Source organism: Poecilia reticulata, chromosome 22 (assembly GCF_904066995.2).
Source record: "Poecilia reticulata chromosome 22, P_reticulata-male-v2, whole genome shotgun sequence".
Lineage (NCBI taxonomy): Eukaryota > Metazoa > Chordata > Actinopteri > Cyprinodontiformes > Poeciliidae > Poecilia > Poecilia reticulata.
Window position 1 is genome coordinate 8985129 of NC_088851.1, and position 20732 is coordinate 9005860.

Genomic DNA, 20732 nt, shown 5'->3' on the forward strand with positions numbered 1-20732 from the left:
AAGCACACACAGCTGGGATGATACACACGCGCACGCACGCACTGGTTCGGAGTGTGTTTCTTCAACTTTGTTTAAACGACTCAAAGCTGCCTCGCCAGTGAAAGTCTCTGAAGAGCACGGGGGTCTGTTTTCATTTGAATTTGAGACTGGTCAGTCGGACTCTTGTTTGACGATTTCATGGATCACACACACACAAAGATTCATTGTGTTTGCTGTCATGTGGCGACCCAAGTGAGGGGGAACTCGCCTAAATGTATCTGGACACCCTCTCTGTTATGGGAATCTCAGTAAAAAAAAGGGAGAAATTTAAACTGATTTAAAAATAGTAAATCTAGTAACAATAAAGTATGAGCCTACGGTGAGATGTTCTTGTCCCTTCGTCCGGTTTGTAGCTAGAATTGGGAGATGCTGATCCCAGCAGTTCCATTTAAACATATCCAACTTCTAGTTCTAATTTGACAAAAAAGGGTAATAGTTAATGGCCTGGCTTCATTTTCTCTCCATTCTAATCAATCTTTCCACTTTCATCAGCATTCATCGCACCTAAATTGCCTCCAGTTGTTTACGGTTTCGTCTCGTCCACAGGGAGAGCGCTGACGGAGGAAAGCTAGCCGTTCAGGTGGACGATAAATTAGTCCAGATCCGAAATGTGAAGGTGAGTGTTTCTGCAAGAGACGCCTTTTTCAGATCCAGCTTCAGCTTGGAATTTCTTTGTCGATAATTTGGATCAGATTTGTTTCTGAGCCGCGAACGCAGAGGGAGTCGATTGCAACAGGATGTTTACAGCCTTGGATCAGCGTCTTCCTGCTCGACGTCGCTGGTGTTTATAGTTCATTTTGAGCTTGTGCCGACACATTTAGACTAGCTTCCTGTCAACCGTGTGCGGTCTGGAGCAGCCGCAAGCGTTATTGTTAATTAGGTGATTTAATGTAGAATCTGACTAATTAATCCACTTGTAACAAAAAAAACAAGTTAATTTTATAGTAATTTAAATGCGGCATATGTTTTATTAAACTTCTACTAGAGTCAGTAATTACACGAGCTGCTCCGCCTTGTCACAATATCTGCTCAAGTGTCAAAATGATAAAACTGCTACACATTTTCACAGCTAAAACTACCTTGGTGCTTGGTAAGCATGCGTCACTTTACCTCTTTCCTTCAAGACAACCTTTTTTTTGTTTACATTTCCATTTCTAAGCACAGATTTCTGTGTAGGGGGTTGGGTGTGGGAGTAGAAGTCTGCTGTAAATGATGTGACAAGAGACAAACCACATATGGCCTCCCTTCACCATGGAAAGAAGAAAAAAAAAATCCAAACTCCAAGCCTTTAGAGGGTCTCCTGGGAGTAATTATTTATGGAAAGGGGGGCAGTTTTGAAGGATCTGAGGCGGAATAAAGCACAGATGACTTTTTACAGGGACTACTATAGAGAGCAAGAGATACAGGCTATAAAAAGTAATTGACTTTGACTTGAATAAAACAAGAAGGACTTAAAAAAAGAAAGGGAGGGTTGGACAACTTTTCAGTTGTAACTTTGAGGCTTGCTCAGGATAGTTGACGTTGGCTGCTGTTCCTCTCGACTCTTCCCTCTCGCTACATGTATCCCTTGTCAGATTTCCTAAAAGCACAGAAAGGCTAAGTGGTCAATCTTTTTAGGCAAGACTGATAAAACCAGTACTGTGAGTTTGGCTCTGCCTTAAGTCGAAGTCATTAGAAGAGAATCTGCTTCGATGATAAAGTCACAGCTCTGTCCAGGGTCTTCTACAGCCTTGTTTACTCTTCCTCAAAGTACTTTACTTGAAAATAATACTCCCACTTTCATTTAATTTATTAGTTTTAGAAGGTATCCTTCAACTCGACGTTTGTATTTTCTTGTTATTGTGATTCCTTTAATAGGTAAATTGCTTTTACTTTTAAATGGTAGGTCAGACAGATCCAATTTATGGAAAGTCTTATTTAAAAAACAAAAGTTAGCTTTGCTGAGTTCCATTTAAAACTCGCACAGTAACCCATTTACTTAAGAGATGACGACAAATACGGTGATGGTACGAAAGGTTTTTGACTTAAACAGTAATGTATCAGCATAACAGGAAACTTTGTCAGTGTTGCCTGTGTTGAAGTGATGTTAACTTGGGTTTGATCAAATAAGTTAAGGAGGCAACCCTGCTGTGTGCCTAAATTATGAATGAAAGTTCTTTAAATTTAAGTACTTGGTCCATAAAATAAGAATTTAACCTAAATTGAATCTTTCTAAACAAATTGTTCCATTTTCTTCGCTGTATGTTTTCTCTACTTTAAGAGAAATGACAAATTCTTGTAAGTTAACAAGAGAAGTAGACAGAAGTTCAAAGAAGGTGGAAAAGAGAGAACCATTACAAAGTTGTTTTAGTATGTATACGTAAATGTTTTGTTTGGTTTTTTTAAATAAACATTTTAAAATTTTTTGGAAAGTGCTATACCTAAAAATTTTAACATACCTCAGAAATGGACATACAACTAAGTTGCAAATACAAAAAATACGGCACAACAGCAAAATAAAACAGTCTAGAGGGCTGAAAAAGACATTTGTTTTTGATAGTTGAACATTTTAGGGGTAATCTATGTTATGGATATTTTACTAAGCAAGTATAGACATGTTATAATGAATCAGGTTATGCAATTAAACTAAGTCGTGTTATATGTGTTAAAAAAATTCAATGTTTTAAAAGCAGCCTAATCAAAAATAATTCAAACTTTTAATAAAACAGGTTACCCTGAAGTACGTTTGACAAGTTAAGTGGATTCAAATCACTACCCAAGTCTTAACGGGAGCAGATTACAAAGCATTTCAATCCGCAGTCATAAAAGTATAGCTTCTCTTTCTGTGTGTTCTCCAACAGTAAACATCATAGATCAAAGTCTTTGATGCCATAAAAGCACTCTTTAGTCCTAGTTTTAACAATCTCATTTATATATTTAACTGGGCAGTTTGGCGGGCTGGGCAGTTTGGCGGGCTGCACAGTGGCGCAGTTGGTAGAGCTGTTGCCTTGCAGCAAGAAGGTTCTGGGTTCGATTCCAGCCTGGGGTCTTTCTGCATGGAGTTTGCATGTTCTCCCTGTGCGTGCGTGGGTTTTCTCCGGGTACTCCGGTTTCCTCCCACAGTCCAAAAACATGACTGTCAGGTTAATTGGCCTCTCCAAATTGCCCCTAGGTGTGAGTGTGTGTGTGCATGGTTGTGTGTCTCTGTGTTGCCCTGCGACAGACTGGCAACCTGTCCAGGGTGACCCCGCCTCTCGCCCAAAACGTTGGCTGGAGATGGGCACCAGCACCCCTCCCGACCCCACTGAGGGAAAAGGGTGCAAGAAAATGGATGGATGGATGGATGGGCGGTTTGGCGAAGATTCATCCTGAGCGATCTGAACAAACTGAACACCACCTAACCTGAGATCAGTGTCCAAGTTGAGCGGTGATTTTTTTTTACAAGCGTCGCTGATGTGCTGGACTGAAGTCAGATTAAAATCCTGCTGCGCTGTTTGTCCTCGGCTCATTATTCACTCATAGTAAGCAGAAAGGTGGGTGAGTGTCAGTGCGCCGAGGCGTATCGGAGACTGCAGGAGTAAGTGCATTGCTAATGAGTGGAAACAGCTTGCTTGCGATTCCACTCTGTAGTTGGCCCATTGACACGACATGTTGTGTTGGGTTTTATCACAGTGATTAATTTTGTTTCTTTTTCCCCCTAGTCCTTGTAACTAAAAATCAGAGACCGCTTTTCTGTGTAAAACCTGTCAATATGCAGTGAAGTAGAGTGCTATGCTGGCTGTTTCTCTTTCTTTCACTTTGTGAATTAATTATTACTTAATTGACCTCTCAACTCTATTTTGACGAGCATAGAGACTGGATTAATTGTGTTGAAGCGATAATTGAATTAATCGTCAACTAATATTGTAATTGATTAATCATCGACTGGGGTGTACAGACTAAATAAAAAAGGTCATTTGCTAAAAATACCATATATTCAGAGCAGTAATAATCCAAAACTGTACAAAATATACATATAAATTTTACATTTAAGACGAAAGCACCATTGTCTATAAATATATTTAAGCCAAAACTCCTCAAGTGACATCGCTTTAGCTTCATCCGGTTCAAATTTACTGAAGGAATGCTATGTTATTGCATTTTAGGCAATAACGTAGCATTAACTTAAAAACGGAATTTAATTGTTTAATTGCATCTTTTAATGCATTTCTAATATATAAAAAAGGCAAACGAAAAGACTAGCACGTGTCGATTGATCGATTAATCGTCAGAATAATCGATTACTAGAATAACGATAAGCTGCATCCCTAATTTGCTCGTCTTCTGTCTCTTCTCTGCAGTTGGATGGGCGTTCAGAGGGAGCTGTGGATTCCAGGGAGAAGCTTCTGGAGTTTTGTTTTGACTACTGCTACTGGTCGGTGGAGTCTGCAGACCCTCACTACGCTTCACAGGAGGAGGTAACAGCCTTACTGAAAAACTGACTCACCTTACTGATTTCCTTCCAGGATTGCCTCATATCTTAGCTCCACCCACCTTCTCATCAATTCTGCTTCACTGTCCCTTTTAAAGACAGACATGGTGATTGCCAAAACATTGTATTAGAGCTGAAACGATTAATCGTGATGAATTGATTATCGGAAAAATTGTCAGCTAATTGATTAACTGAGTAATCGTTAACTGGACTCAAAAAAAGGTTGATTGCTGACAGAACAACATACTCAGATAAGTAATTAATCCAAAAATGTACAAAAAATATTAACTTTTTGCTTTTAAAGATAAATATGTTAATATGGTGAGCCCAAAACCTTCAAGAGGCATACTGGGTTCAGATTATGTAAAATAATTTTCTAATATTGCACAAAAAAGGCTTCAATAAAAAAAAATAGGGAATAATAGATTAATTGATTGCTAATGTAATCGTTAATTGCAGCTGTATATCGTGTACTCTCATATTTTGACGTCCTTTTTCGTGTCTTATTATGGTTGAACGCCATGTTGCTGCCGATTTTATCTTTGCCATTTACAGAGCTGTAAAAAAGAGGCACATAGAAAATCGCCATCCTTGTGGGGAGAAAAATACGAGAAGAAGGGGTGTGTGTTGTGCTGGTTTCACACAGATGGTCACTCGGGGATGTGATATCAGCTCCATCTGTTGCCCAGAAGTCTGTTTGCCTCAGAAGTTGCGTGTCTAGAGTCAGCAGGCTTTTCATGTCCTGGTTGTGATTGGGGCGATTAGGTATCTTCGGGCGGCTTTGATTGGAGGGTGTTTCTGGAACCTGAGACGGGGCGGAGATGAAGATAAAGCTCATTCTGTTTCAGGAAATTTCTTTTCCTGAATTTAACTTGTTGTTTTTGCTTGTTTTTTTCCACCTAAGCTTTTAGTTGGTAAATCTTAAACCAGTGTAGTGAGTTCACTTTGCTTTTTCTCCTCTTTGTTCTTTAAGTTTACTCTTCTGCCACACCCTCTCCCCTCATGTCAGAGCTGCCTTTGTACGGCTTTTAGAAAGACATGGCCTCCACTGAGCAGTCATCTCAGCACTTGTTTTCCTTTTTTTCCTCCAACATGCTCTGGTTCTGGCTTTATCTTGTGCAGAAAATGTCCACTCACAGTGGCCTGCTTGCCTGAAGGCATTCCTCTGATGACCCTGGGTGGGCGACCGAGCACTCGTGGAGGACAGAGCTGGTGGATTTTAAATCTGACCTCTTTTCCTGCACCAAGAATTGTCTATTTAACAAAGGGCCTTCTGTGCTAGCGTGGCAACATTAGCCGCTAAGAATTCACTGATATTTAAAATTGCATATTTTTCCGTTGCGTGACGTTTGATTAAAAACAGTGAAAAAGGAGAAATGCTGTGCAGAACAAGAAGCAAGATTTACCAGGACATGCTGAAACATTCCGAGTCGCTCCTAATTATTTCAACGGATAAACAGCTTCTAGAAAACGCTTCGGTTGGCAGATTTCATCTTTGTAGCTACATTTCCAACAGTGCTCTGTGAACCATTTGACCTCATTGCCCTCTTATATATTTTTTTATTACTTTTTTAAAATTTTATTTGCTTCTTTCACCTTGATGAGTTGAAGCTATTTTTGCCAACTCCTGTTGTTTCCCACATGTTTTCTACTGCAGAGAAGGAATGGAAATCATTTCTGTTTTGCATTGTATTCCCTTTGGAGGCCGGGACTTTATATGGACCAAGAGGATGCAATAAGATACAGGAGGAACGGGTTCTAAGATCTGGCTTTTCCAGTCTCCAAACAGGCCAGATAGCCCCTCCAGCTCATACGTCCTCCCCCGCCTCCAGTAAATACTGTCAAGCGATAGCTTACACCTTGTTACTATTTGGGATTTTCATCTGCAGTTCCTTCAGAAAGGAATAGTGGAAAAGTGACAAACCGTGCCCCCTTGACTATTTTGCATTTTCATTGTGTTACAGTTATAAACTTCAGTGTAATTTCATTGAGATTTTATGTGACAGACTGACACACACGCAGTAATCTTGTTGAGTTAATGTCTTTTTATTTAGCAATGTCTTTTTATTTAGCACCAGTACAAAATAACTGCAGTCTTAATGCACTTTGCAAGACAAACAAGATCCAATTTCCATTCAAGTAGGCAATTCATTTTAGTCATTTGGACAGATCTGGATTCAATTACACACATTCCAATTTAACCATTGTTATAAATGCCAAGTTGTAAAAAGTTAACTATGGAAACACAGCTGATTGCATCGAGTCATTAACTTTGCAACAATTCTCTGTACTATGTAGCGACAGTGGAAAGGAAAGACTCCCATTTAACAGGAAGAACCCCAACTCGTGGCAGACTTGGACTTTGAAATGACAAAGATACGAAGAAAAACATTTAATGCAAAGAGTATGACACAAGTGAGACGGTAACCACCTAAACATTAATCAGAGAAGCGGTAACTATGATGCGGTAACTAAGCGGTAACTATAGAACCATGGTAACTATGGAGAAGCTGCATACATCATCAGCTGGACACCAGTTTGTCTAGCCTTTGTGGTATGTTGTCAAAAACAAAGATTACAATTGAATCTACATACAAAATACTTTGTGTGGTAAAAATCTAGCAAAACACCTTGAGCATCATCTTGCAGGGTGTGTTTGTTTAGCAGAGACGGGGTCAGAGCTGATGGGAAGATGAATTGAGCTAAATATACAATCAAATCCTGAAGGAAAACTTGTTAGATGTTGGAAAAGATTAGAGTCTGTGGAGAGAGCTCTGCCTTTCTAGCAGGATAATGCCCGTAAACAAAAAGTGGCTTGCCAAAGTACTGCCTCGGGGGGGCAAGAGGGGGGTCTGAAATACTTTTTGGAACAATATTAAAACTGTTATTGTTTGCATCTGGAAATATTACGCATGCGCTCAATGCTGGAGGGCAAAAGACCATTCTTTTACAAGCCATCCGTAGCCGCGCCGCCGCCGTAGAACTATTCCATTGACTAAATGAAACCTGGAGATGCAGGTATTATTAATTCAGTGCAGTGCGCCACAGCCAAGGAAAAAATAATGCAGAAAAAGCATTGAAGAGCAACTCAAAACCACAGACTCGACTCGTTGCCTTAGCAACTGACAACAACGCCACTAATGATTAAACACCAAAAAACACCCAGACGCGCAAAGAACAGAACATTCAGTCCATTATAGTTTTGTGTTTTTAGACTTGATTTTTATTTTATGAATATTAATAAGGGATCACTGTGGTAGATTAGCTACTGCTGCTATTAGCTAATCTAACACAGCAGTGGTTGATTAGCTAATTTAAACACTTTCTCTGCTGATTATCTGTCAATACTGTTTTTTTTTGTGTGTTTTTTTTTTATTTTGCAACTGAACCGAAACACATCTGCATGTTAAGGTTGTCAGAGTCAAATGACTGACCTACTTGACTTTCCCTTGCTATTTTTTTCTTGCATACAACATTTTCCTGACCTTGTTATCTAGTTGTCATAGTATTGACATTTGGTAGCAAATAACTGCGTCTCCTTTTTTTTTTTTTTATATATATCACTTATACATTTAAGAATTTGTGCCTTATATTGATAACTTAACAGCTAAAACCAATGGTAGTCATCGTCAGCGAGCAGCTTTTTGCCCTCCAGCATCGAGATGGGGGGCAGGATCTTGCATGCGTGACGTCACGCTGCGAGGGGTCTGTCAGGTGAAAATATGTTTCAATTTAGTCTCTGATTGCTTTCCCTTTGGGGAATGTTGATGGTAAGGAAGTTTTGCCCGGTGAAGAGAGTCATTCTTGGATGGGAGTCAAAATCCATAATGGAAACCAGCTGTAGATTCAAAGCAGCACAACAAGTTATGGTTGTTGACTAAATGCAAGCTCTGTTTAGCTTTTTCACGACTTCATAACAAAAACCCCGAGCCTATTTATTGTGCCCGACAACAAGACGAGAGAAGGGAATTGCAAGAGAAGAAGAAAAAGGACAGAGAGTGAGTGACATTGTGAATTCGGTAAATAACGAAGGAGGGAAAGAAAGGAGAGGAAATGGACCGGGGGGGGGTCCACGTTGCCTGTGCAGCCCCCCCTCCCGTTCTCATTTGCCAAAGTCACAGCTGCCTCGCAAAGTAATTTTTCACAGTTAAATCCCACTGTATAGACGTCATTGCTGAGGACTTGGCTTGGAGCGCTTTTTCATCACTGCCAAATGAAGTCAGTTTGCTGGGGTTTTTCCCCTCCTCCTCCTCTTCCTCTCTGTCAATACAGAGCAAGATTTGAATTGCTCACGCTGTTTCTAGGTCTGTGTGTCAGTGGTGCAGCCGAGTGGAGAAGAATAGTTTTTCTGTGTCCTGAATTAATCCTTCATGCGCGTGTGAGAATCCAGTCCGCCTCAACTCATAGCTGGAGCCAAAGCCAAAAGAATGGTTAAGAGTTTACCACAAATAGGACAGCAAATAAACCGCAAGCTGTCAACAACGCACAAGACACGCCCTGCAACATTTTCTGTTAGCAATGACCGAGGATTAAAATGAGAAATAAAGACTTCTTGAGAGGAGCTCACATCCTGATGACAGTTCAAGGACATTTCCCGCCAGAAGATACACCAAATAAAGACAACTTCAGTGCTTTCTTTTGTCAAATCTAGCACCTATGCATGCAGACTTCTACAAACACCTTTGAAAGAATGCAGTGCTCTCAGGAGCTCAGTGAATTTTAGCATGGTACTGTGATTGGATCCCACCTGTGTAGTAAGTCCAGTTGTCAAATTTTCCAGATGCTAAATATTCCACAAACTGTTTGTATAACAAAGTTTGAGCAATTTTAACTCGGACACATCGTGGCAGACCACCTACGTCAAAAGAAGGGCCAGCGAACGCTGCATAGTCACCAACTTTCTGCAGAGTCAATAGTTGCTGACAGTGCCGGTTGCAGCTTGTGCAAGATGTATTTAGGAGGCTTCTTTTTGTGAATTGGCAACACCTTAGTTTGTTGCACTTTCAAAAAAAAAACATCAACAAAAACAGTTGAGTCTTCAAACTGAAAACTAAAAAAAAATTTTTTTGAATCAACCAACTTAAGACTAGGCAATAATAAAATATATATTTTAGGTGTTCATTTTAGTGTTCTTTTTTTCCATAGAGGCAATTTTTATTAAACAAAATCCTTCATTTGAATTTAGAAAATTAGCACCTACTACCAGATTTTTCTGTGGAGCAAATACCAAGGTGCAATGTCACTTGACATGTTATTGGCTGGCCTCAACCAATAACGTGGCTGGTTAGACTCAACCATTTTTCCCACTGAAAAATCGTACTACTTCGGCATAGCAACAATTTAATGCTTCCTACTTATCTCATGTAGAAACAGTCTACTGAAGGATTCTTTCTTTACTAATATGACTTTGCACCGTTGCGCAAAGTGCATTAAGGCATGGATGAGCATGGAATGGTATGGTTGGCAGAACTTGACAGATCTGCACAGTGCCAAAAATGTGCTTCTGGAAGAATGCGCCAAGATTTCCATAAACACACTCCTAAACCTTCTGGAAAGTCTTCTCAGAAGAGGAGCAAAATAACAGGATCCCACTGAAGTAGGTATGAAAAATACTTTCGGTCACCAATTATGAAACAAGCAATAAACATTACACTTTGTCGAATGCTATCATCAAAATCATCAAGCAGATATACATCAGATGTGTTGATCAATTTTTCACTTTTTACTACTAGCTTCTGAACAGGTGGGTTTTAGCCTTGATTTAAAGGAACTCAGTGTTTCAGCTGTTTTGCAGTTTTCTGGAACTTTGTTAGAGGAGCATAAAACCTGAAAGCTGCTTCTCCATGATTGGTTCTGATTCGTTTGATGCAGAGTAGACCAAAACCAGAAGGACACACACACACACACACACACACACACACACATCTTCAGATTTGTATTTGTTAAAAAATTTAAAACTATTCTTATCCTGTCGCATCTTTATGCTGCTAATTTACATTAACTCTCAAAAACACTTTGAAACTGGGGGTTGTAATGTCACAAAGTGGGACTACATCCAAAAAGCGTGAATATACATTTCCAAATATAAATTATTATTCATAATAATAATATTCAACCTTGACATAAGCTCTTGAATTCTTTCCATAGTTTTCTTCCCTTATATGGTTTATAGCAATCTCAAAGTTTAATAATCCAGCCCCGATTCGAATGCCAGTATTTCCCCAATTTATTCCACACTGGGGAAACCTGTCATAGAGCTGTACCCTATGGAGATCCCCCAAGGTTCTCACCAGTCTAAAACCTGGAGAAGTCATTGCCAGCTTGCATAAAGAGTCTGATACATTACTCAACTTTACAGTGCTTCACTTTGGCCCCTTCAACAGGAACTGGGGGGAGGGAGTAATAAACCTCCTCAACTGTCTCCAGATATACTTCTGTTTGTCTTTAATCTCACTATATTTTTGAAGTCTTTTCTGTAAAGAGGAATACCTTCGTTCTTTATTTCCTTTCACTTCTTGACTATTGCTGTTTGTTGTGCTGTTCATTTGGAAACAGACCTTCCCATGATGAGATGCCTCTCCGTTTGGCCAGCACATGTTTCTCCCTGCTCCCTCTCCCACAGCCCCGCTGCTCTTCCATGCTAATTTGACCTACAAATTCTGTCCAAGTGTGACAAACGATAGCATTGTTGAACTCTGGCCAAACAGTTTCCTGCCTGTCTGCTCTGGCTGTATGTGATTTTCGTCTCTCCTGTCCTCATTGTCTTCAGGTTTTTAGCTTCATTTTTTTCCTCCCGCCCTCCACTCCTCTCTAATTCTGGAACTCAGATTCCTCACAGGAAGGACACGGATCTCCTGTGACATTTTTTTTTCTTTCTGTGTCTAAACAAAGGCATTTAGTTTTGCTCTGGGCCCAGCTGTTGTGTTTGTGTAACCCAGTTGGACAGCGTGGGACAAGAACCGAGAGACCCTTGCCTCTGCTGCAGCTGTCCACTCTTGGACACAGACAGCAACATTTTTAATAGTATTCAGTTTGACTTAAATGGCGTGTTACGCCGGATTTTACATCCAGTCTCTTGTTTTTGCATTTGTGCGCTCCTACTAAAATTTGTCGAGAGAAGATTAATCTTGGTGGTTACGGAGCCAGGTTTTTGTCACTTCTGCTCCTACCCTGACTTAAGCTCTGAACATTTCGGGTTTTAATTATGATAGAACGTTTCGACTCACTGGCCTTTCGCCATCACCCCCAGACAACATCTTAAACACACACACCAGCTAAATACTTTTCCATTCAAAGTTTAGCGTAAAACAGGCCTCGTAAAAAGAGACCAGCAGTTGGCATTTAGTACAGCCAGTGATTACAGGAGCTGCCTCTTTAAAAAAGCATTACACTATTACTTTACCTCTAATAACCATCTTCTTGTGTATGTATGCTGAGATTTACACTCCTTTCCAAGGTTTATCAAACTCTTAATTGCTCTTAAGCACTCTTTCTTCGTGCTGATTGGTCAGCAGCTGAGCTCAGTTTTGTTGTTCCCATGGCTTAAAACTAAAGCTGAACACTGTACTCATTATAGCCTGGATCTCTGGGAGAAACGCCAGTCTTGCTTTTAGAACTGTTGCTTTTCTCAGAAAACACTGATCCAGCTCAGTTGGACATTTGCAAACTTTTAGAGTCTAATGCCTTATTTTGATTATAATCAAGCTAGCATTCTCTTTACAACTTAAGGCTGGCAGTGATTTTTTAAAAAATGTATTTACTGATGTGTTGTGAAACTGAGTGTCAGTAGATTCATGAGGACACTGGTCTTTTTGGTCTCATCCGATCATGTGTTACGTTTGCTGTATGCCCTTCGTGGTAAATGGACTGAGCTTGTCAGACCAACCAGTGGGGCCACGTGAAGGGTGTTTTCACACCTGATAGTCCAGTAGACTTAGTTTGATTGGGGACCAGAATTGCAACATTTGTTGCATCTCAGCTGGTGCGGTTCACTTTCGCACGCCACTTTGTCAAACGATCCAAACCATTTGAAAAACCTGTTCCCCGTTCTTGCCCCTGGTGGCGCTGCATAAAGAAGCACTGAAGGACATGACAAGAAAACCTCTGAAGAAGATACTGAGCACGACTTCCTCCTTCACAAAATATGAACAAAAATCAAATTTTAGCGGTTGTTGGATTTCTTTTTTGTCTTTGGCTAAGGACCACAAGGCATCTCTTGCGCTAGACTACGCCAGCGTTTGTTTTGGCTGTATTTACCCAGAAAGCCCTGTGCTATAGACCGCTTTTGCTTCAGGACTGGTCTCCAATTCCATAAGGGGCAGATTTGTGGAATTTCCAGATAATGATTGTTTGTCTGTCTTATCAACAAATTCTCCCTTCTGCACAGTGTCTCTTGTCCTGTTCAGAGTTGTCAACTTCTTGCTGTTTGTTTGACTAAGGCTATCCTAGCAGTTAGGTTACCTGAAGGCTTTCTCTTTCGGGCTTTTACCATAGAGCCATGTTTCGTCCCTACATTCTGTCCTAACCACTCATACATTTCCTACATAATAAAGAAATCTGTGGTCTCCTGTTCCTTTCATTCTTTGCAAGACTATGATTTTTTTTTTTTTTACTCAGAAAAGGAAGTAAAAGTTTGAGGCTTTTGTTTTTGTCTTCCAGGTTTTTTCCGCTCAAGCTCTTAACTGGGTGAACATACACACATGCAAAGAAAGGCACTCGTGTGCAGTGGTCTGACGACGAGAACAGCCTTGCTGAGCATGAATGTGTTTAGTCTGTCCCATGTGTTGTTTTCGGAACTCCGACTGGCCAGCTCTCTTTCCGTGGCTCCGGCCCAATGACTTTATCTCCAGGCTCTTTCCCCTGCTTCATTTCGAGTCTGGAGCACATTTCAGTACCCAGAATGCAGCTTGCTTCTTACCTCACCTGCTTTGTTGGTCCAAAAATATCCCCCAGTGTTGCAGGGGTATTACAAACTTTGAAAGTAGGTTGTGACAGAAGGCCATTGTATCCAAGTTGAACAAAGTACTCAAGCACAAATAAGTTTGATTGTAATGTGTTGTGACAGTGATGATAAACAATAGTATTGTTTTTAATGTTGCATGACTTTTCTTGTCTAGACACACTCGTGGTCTCCGAATTATTTCCCTTTGGAATTCAGAGATTACTTTAAAGTTTTTTTTTCTTCAGTGTTTTTCTCACTTGGAGTCAAAACAGAAATGCTAATTATGGTGAAAAACTATCGGAATTGTGTTCAGCAGGTTAGGATTGTTTCAGATCTAAAGGAGCAGGCAGTTGAAGGAAACGTCTGTGTCTTTGTGAAGAGCCAGAGGGGATCCTTGGTATTGTTGTGGCGCCTATAGAGTCAGTTTAAAGGGTCGACTTTAACAAGAGCTGTATTGATTCTGTGTTTGAGTGAGGAGAGAGTCTGTGTCTGTTTTGAAATGCAGAATGAAGACAAGACAGGAAAGTGCTTAAAACCACCATTCAGTGAAGAGGCGGGAGGTAAAAAGCGTTTGACGTTTATTGTCACGGTTTCCATTATTGAACCACAGTTAAATGATATGCTTTGACGTCACACTTTTATGTGACTAGATTTAGATGTTTTCCATAAAGTATGTTGTTTTAACATTACAAGATCTAAATTTTTACCCATGCAAAAATGTAAGTTCTTGTTGTGCTTTGGGAAACTGGTTGCTATAAAGATGCATTGATCAGTCACCCACAAACTTTCCTTTATTGATCGGCATGTGATACACATCAAATTTCCCTGTTCAGTAAATGCATCAAAACTAATAAATTCCACCATTTTCAGCCTGCCCACCTCATTCATACGGCTGCAGGATTGATTACGTTAGTAAGCTGCATTCTGATAGCTACTTCAAAGCGGTTTGTTTTGGTATATAGTGAGCAGTACTAAAAATAACTGGTTAGCAGTTTAGCTAAATGTTTTTGTCTGTTACAATAATCACACATCTATTATGTTGCTTCGAAGCGTGGACGATAAGCTTATTTATTTCATTTTGTTGAAGATTAACCTTCAGATTCAGCTGGCGTTAAAGATAAATATCTCCTGCGGTCCGTGGATTATTGTCCATCGGCTATCCGACAGTAACCAAAACAGCACAAATGTGGCTTCATTTATTCTCAAAGTGGCCACCAGAAGCCCTGCAAGCGTGCTGCTCTTTTTACGAGTAAAATAAATCTTATGGATCCTCCACCCATCTGTGTTTGGCTTCTGACAGATCACCGTCATCTAAAGAAGATCAGTACCTCCCCATGACTGGCCTGCTTACTCCAAATCAGATATGATTTTAGGTTTCGCAAGCAACGAATAACATAGTTATGTCATCATACTATTAGTAGGAATTTATTGGTGCATAACATTTTGATCTTTCAGTTCCTGACCCCATTCCTGGTACTATGACAGAAAATTACCACGTAAAAAATGGGCATATACACATAGAGATTTAAAAGTGTAGGAAAAGGCAGATTGATATTGAGTTATGTTTTTACCTTTGTTGTAGTCTGTGCTGTAGTTGAGGTGTCCTGGCAGATAAATTAGGTTTTTGCTCGTATTTGTTCTGCAAAAGATAATTTGTTTCCATAAAAATGCCAGAATCTAAATTGTCAACAGATTTCAGGCAATGTATCAAGATTCAGGATAAAAGATGGATAAAATGCATTAACAAACAGCTTGTGCTTTTTCTTTATTTTAGTTGGGAACAATCGGCTAAATGCTTCGTAATGTTGTAGCTCCTTCATTTTCTGTTGGCTTTAAAACTACTACGCAAAGCACATTTTTCTTGTTTTTGTGTTCTAGTCCCTTGGTGGGAAAAATGGAATCAATCAAAATCAGAGCTAGCAACGAAATCGGTATCAGCCAGGAAAAGCTTGAATGTTACCTTTAACTCATTTAATTTAATAACAGGCTTTTGAGTAGTTTAAAACTAATTTAAAATAAACAAACTGATGTTGTCAAGAAAAGGGCATTTTGACATTCTTGGCGCTTTTACAACATCTCTCAGTCAGATCCTACTTAAGCTTCTCATGTCTCCTGAGACTGGATGATAGACACATTATAAAGCACTTCTTATTGCTAATATACCCGTGTTTAAATTTATGAGCTCGTTGGAGCTTTGAGAGCATTCCTACTTTCAACTACATGTGCGCCAATGTGTCCTTGTCCAGGTTCCAGTCTTGAGCTTGGGGCCAGGAAAGGGGACCCCTCTCTGATCCCAGGGTGTGTTACGGTTCAGAGGTAGAACGCTCTGTGTGTAGATCAGGTTGCCACTCCCTTAGGCATGTGTTGCCTTTGGATTGTGTTTTCAATTGAGAACACAATCCTTCGGGAAATGGTTATATTTATAATTTTTCACTTTTTTTTTGTTGTTGTTTGTTTTTAATTGTAACTGCCAAACGCTTCACAAGTATCTTCACATTTGCACAAACGACCGCAAGAGAGGGAGACGCAGACGGTCCGCAGCAGCGTTCATCTGCTAGGCTTGGGAAGTGATTTTCGATTGTGTTTTTTTGATTCGTACCTGAGATTTTTTGTTGGGATGAACCTCTGGGTGATCACTTTTTGCAGATTGTGCCATGGCTTTCATGAAATATGGTTGATGCATGTGTCAGTCTAAAGTGGCAATGGTTCGGTTTTGCCTTTGAAGCTCCGAGAAGAAGAAAGGAAAACAAAAGGCCTCAGCTGATTGTTTTTGCTGGGCCTTTTTCTGGGATCCCCAGTCTCAGAACTGTGCTTTGTGAGCTTGTTTATTCTCCTGACCCAAGCATTTTTCAGCTTTTTGGCCGTCACGTTTCGTCAAATACACATTCTGCAAAGTTGTTTACTCAGGGCATTAGCTGACCTCCTTGCTCCTTGCACAAACACTTCATCAGGAAGCAACAGTACCTCCCCATGACTGGCCTGATGCCACTGCATTGTGATCAGAAAACCTTGGTGTAGGAGCTACACTCTTGTAAAAACACAATGCGTTTCAAACCAAGGGCATTCGCTGTAACACTGTAAACTCTTCAACACTCCACAAGATCTCAAGCATTTTTTTTTCTTACTAAAAGAAACTTTCATGTATGCTCCCAGCAATCTTACTTTTTCCCTACACTGTTTTCGTTACCATTCAACACTTTCCTGAATCGTCTAATTCCCTGTCTGTACAGTGTCTGTAGTTGTCTTATGTGTTTGTGATTAAAGCAGTCCTTCCAATTCTCAGGTCTTCCAGGATCTGGGTGTGTCTGTGCTGGCCGGAGCATCTGAGGGCTACAATGTGTGCTTGTTTGCTTATGGCCAAACGGGATCAGGAAAGACGTACACCATGATGGGCACACCGGTGAGGACTATGCTATAAACTTTTCATTATGATCCGAATAATTGTTATGCTTTAATAATATGAGAAGACAAACTCCATAAAACATTTTCTTCTGTGGAGAAAATGACTCGTCCGTCCGTTTGCAAAAGCGCTAAAGTTCCTTCTATTTGTCTTACAGGAGTCCATTGGACTGACGCCTCGCATTTGTCAGGTAGGACACATCGCTTTTGCAGGCGATTAATTTTCCTTTTGAATTTGCGGTGGTTATTGGTGTTGGGTCATTTTCAGCTCTCATCTCCTTTACAGGGTTTATTTTGTCCTGAAGACTCCTTCTCTGATGGCCAAAACTCAAGCAGAGTGGAAATCAGGTGGGTCAGCGGGGTACTTTGATCTTTGAAATTAAACTTGCCGACAAAAACTCAAGAAACAGGAGAGAAATCTTGCATGCAGTTGTCTGACTGGAATGATTAAAAGACACACACACACACGATGTCTTGTAAATACATCAGAGCACATTTGACTGAGTATGAAATGGGTCACATCTTGTTTTTGGATGAAATCAGATGGCGCCATCATGCAACTCCTTGCATGTCAGTGTGCTATGTTTGAAAAATTACTACTCAACGGAAGACCTGCAGCTGAAGTAACTCTGCTGTAGCATAGATCAAATGCGCATCATCAAATTACCCAACTCTGACAATGTTTTGAGTCTGATGTTTATCTTCCATTCTGCAGCTTTTTGGAGATCTACAATGAACGAGTAAGAGATCTGCTGAGAGGAGAGCAGAAGAAGAGGACGTCCCTTAGAGTCAGAGAACATCCTGAGAAGGGGCCATATGTTGAAGGTTTTTTTTTTTTATCCCTGTAATATATTAAATGTTTAACAGCAAGGGTATACTGTGTATTTCCCAAGGCTAAGCTCGGTTTTAAGAATCTTTGCTATTTTAGCCAGAGATGGATTTATATACAGATGCTTAACTCCTTCACCCCTCACTGCTCCAAAACCGAGGAATGTCTTATTTATTCTTGGACTCAAATATTCCTACTCGGTGCATACCCCTATGGTAAAAACTCCAGGTACCGTATAGTCGTTCATAATTGATGTAGAGGCCTGTATTTCAGATGCTAAATTTCTGCAGGAGCTAAGATGATTTTTAGAGAAAAATGGATGAGTATTTTGAGGAAGGCTTTTGCCTGTAAATTTGAACTATAAAACTGTAATCATAAGGAAGAATTTGGTATCTGACATATATTAAAGACACATTTCAGAGGCATGATTCCTAAAATATTACATCGATTTGTCACAGTTTGTACTTCCTCTGGTTCTACATCTGTTTATTTTCCAAACCGTGCAACTGCTTGTATTTAAAGCCCCGCATCCACTCATTGTTTGCATCAGGAGAAATCCCAATGGTTCACAGGAAGTGATGTAATTTCCTTCTGCTTCCAAGCAAACCCCTTCATCACACATGAAGACACACACACTTCAACTTAGCAAATTTTTAACCTAAATTTGAGAATAAATCTCAAATTGATGGTTCAAATTTTACCATCAGTCTTTTTGCTTTTAAGTTGATTTTGTAGTTTTGATTCTATAACAGGATTCAGATTAATAATCTATAACAGACGGGCATTTTTATGAGTAGAGAAATTTAAAACCATGTAAACAAAATTATTAAGCAAGAATTACTTTGTTGTTGGTGGAGCCATTCACAGGGAGTTTCTCGATAAAACGTTCAATTGGATTCCTTTCCACTGTGGAAAAACATGATTAAATGGTAAATCTTCAATGTTTTCTCTGTCTGGTTAAAATCAGACCTTTCACAGCACATGGTCACCGACTGCAAACAGGCCATCAACCTTCTGGAGGAAGGCATCGCTAACCGCATGACGGCAGCAACCCACAACCACGACACCAGCAGCAGATCCCATGCCATCTTTACTATTCAGTACACTCAGGTGGTCACGTTTTACAGCTTCTGTAAAGTCTTCTTAGTTAATAAATGCAACATATAAAAAGTGATAATTGTACAGTTTTGCCAGCTTAGTGCTTACAGATCGATTTGATCGTCTCTCCTTCCACAGGCAATACTAGAAAACAACCTGCCTTCTGAAACGGTCAGCAAGATTAACCTGGTGGACTTGGCTGGAAGGTGAAAGTGGTTTTGATGGGGTTTTTTTTCTTCCCCCCTCTTGTGAAGTCGTTCCTAAAAGTGCCCCCTGGTGGATATTAGCTGCAGCCCTCAGATTTTTTTTTTTCTTCAATGAAGGATGGCATTAATCTCCATTATTGCTTATATTGTGTCTGACAGTGAGAGAGCAGACCCCCAGTACTGCCGGGACAGACTGACAGAGGGCTCCAACATCAACAAGTCGCTGGTCACTTTGGGCATCGTCATTTCTGCTCTGGGTAAATAAAGTCAGACGTTCCTTACAGATCAGAATATATAGCGCATTTTACATTTTTTTTGTTGTTGTTACATTGAAGTTTGAGGTTAAAATGTATTTTATTGGGATTTTATGTAAAAGAATATTATGTAATAAAATACACAAAAGGAATCATTGCATATTGTTTTTAACATGTATTAAGCATAAAAAGCCGAGTTACTTTGTACCCTCTCCTTCCCCATTTGTTGTAATTGTTTTTATGAATCGGTATTAAATCATTTACCATTTCCTTCTATCTCCTGGTTACACCTCGTGTTCGTACAAAGAAATTTTCAATAGATCCATTGAAGCTTTTGTTTGAGTGTACTTTTGGATGGCACTCCAGCATGTGTTTTTACTTGGATCAAACAGACCTCATGTTTTACTCTGTTCCTGTAGTTTTTTGTTGTTGTTTTTTACACTCTTTTCACGCCCTTCCACCTCTTTACCTCGACTACCACAGCCCAGAACTCCCAGATGTCGAGCAGCTGTCAGAGCATCAACAGCGTGGCCTCGGAGGGTGACAGCAGCACGTTGGGTAGTCACAGCAGCTCGCTGTCTGGCGGAGCCGGAGGTGGAAGAAGGCTCTGCTTCATTCCCTACAGAGACTCGGTCCTTACTTGGCTGCTAAAAGACAGTCTGGGCGGCAACTCCAAGACAATTATGATCGCAAGTAAGTATTGCTCTTCAAATTGGAGCCAAATGATTGTTGTTTACATGCACGCGCTGAAGCAATATGTAAACTGTTAATCGGAAACACTGCCGTTTTTGTTGCATTGATGGAAATATTGTTCTTAATTCATATCAGACGTTTTTATTCTGGTGCTTTTGTGCGTGACATTGTGTTGCAGCGGTGTCACCCTCTGCTAACAGCTACAATGAGACCCTCAGCACCCTGCGCTACGCTGCGCATGCCAGGAACATTGTCAACAAGCCTCGTGTTAATGAGGTGAGTGGCTCTTCAGGTCCTTAAAAGTAAATTTAAATAATATAATAAGGCATTTTTGGGGGGATTTTTATGACGTTTTATTTCTGCTTAACTTCTTAGGTTTTATTATTTAATTTTTTTAACCATTTTTGCTCAAGAAATACCCTATTTTACATTTCATTAGTTCTTATTTATTTTCATAAATGTTTCATTCATTTTAAAAATATTTTTAAATAAATTTTTAAACAATTAATTGTGAGTGATTGATTATTGAAGTAATCATGAACTATTTCATTAATCTATCGATCGTTAGTTGGAGCACAAAGACTCAAAAAAAGCTATTTCCTAAAAAAAATAAAATAAAATAAAAGACCAGCATATCTAGAGCAAAAATTAAGCCAAAATTGTACTGATAGTGTTGAATGCATGTGAGATCGGAAGCTTTGATTAGGCTTTAGTTTTGCTTTAATCCTTTGTGCAGGATGCAAATGTGCGGCTCATCCGGGAGCTGAGAGAGGAGATCGACAGGTTGAAGAGCATGCTGCTCAGCTTTGAGTTGGTATGTTAA

The 20732-nt window shown here is 39.9% G+C and overlaps 1 protein-coding gene across 2 annotated transcripts in view; it reads left to right on the top strand.

The window, feature by feature from the left end:
• stard9 (StAR-related lipid transfer (START) domain containing 9) overlaps positions 1-20732 on the top strand; it is a 41173-nt gene that overhangs the window by 2275 nt on the left and 18166 nt on the right. For both annotated transcript variants that reach the window (XM_008399164.3, XM_017302560.2), the window contains exons 2-13: positions 586-655; positions 4359-4475; positions 16714-16830; positions 16988-17020; positions 17116-17177; positions 17545-17654; positions 18626-18768; positions 18895-18962; positions 19122-19219; positions 19700-19909; positions 20088-20185; positions 20646-20723. In XM_008399164.3, coding sequence (XP_008397386.2) covers positions 586-655; positions 4359-4475; positions 16714-16830; positions 16988-17020; positions 17116-17177; positions 17545-17654; positions 18626-18768; positions 18895-18962; positions 19122-19219; positions 19700-19909; positions 20088-20185; positions 20646-20723 — 1204 coding nt within the window. The remainder of the gene's footprint in view (positions 1-585; positions 656-4358; positions 4476-16713; positions 16831-16987; positions 17021-17115; positions 17178-17544; positions 17655-18625; positions 18769-18894; positions 18963-19121; positions 19220-19699; positions 19910-20087; positions 20186-20645; positions 20724-20732) is intronic.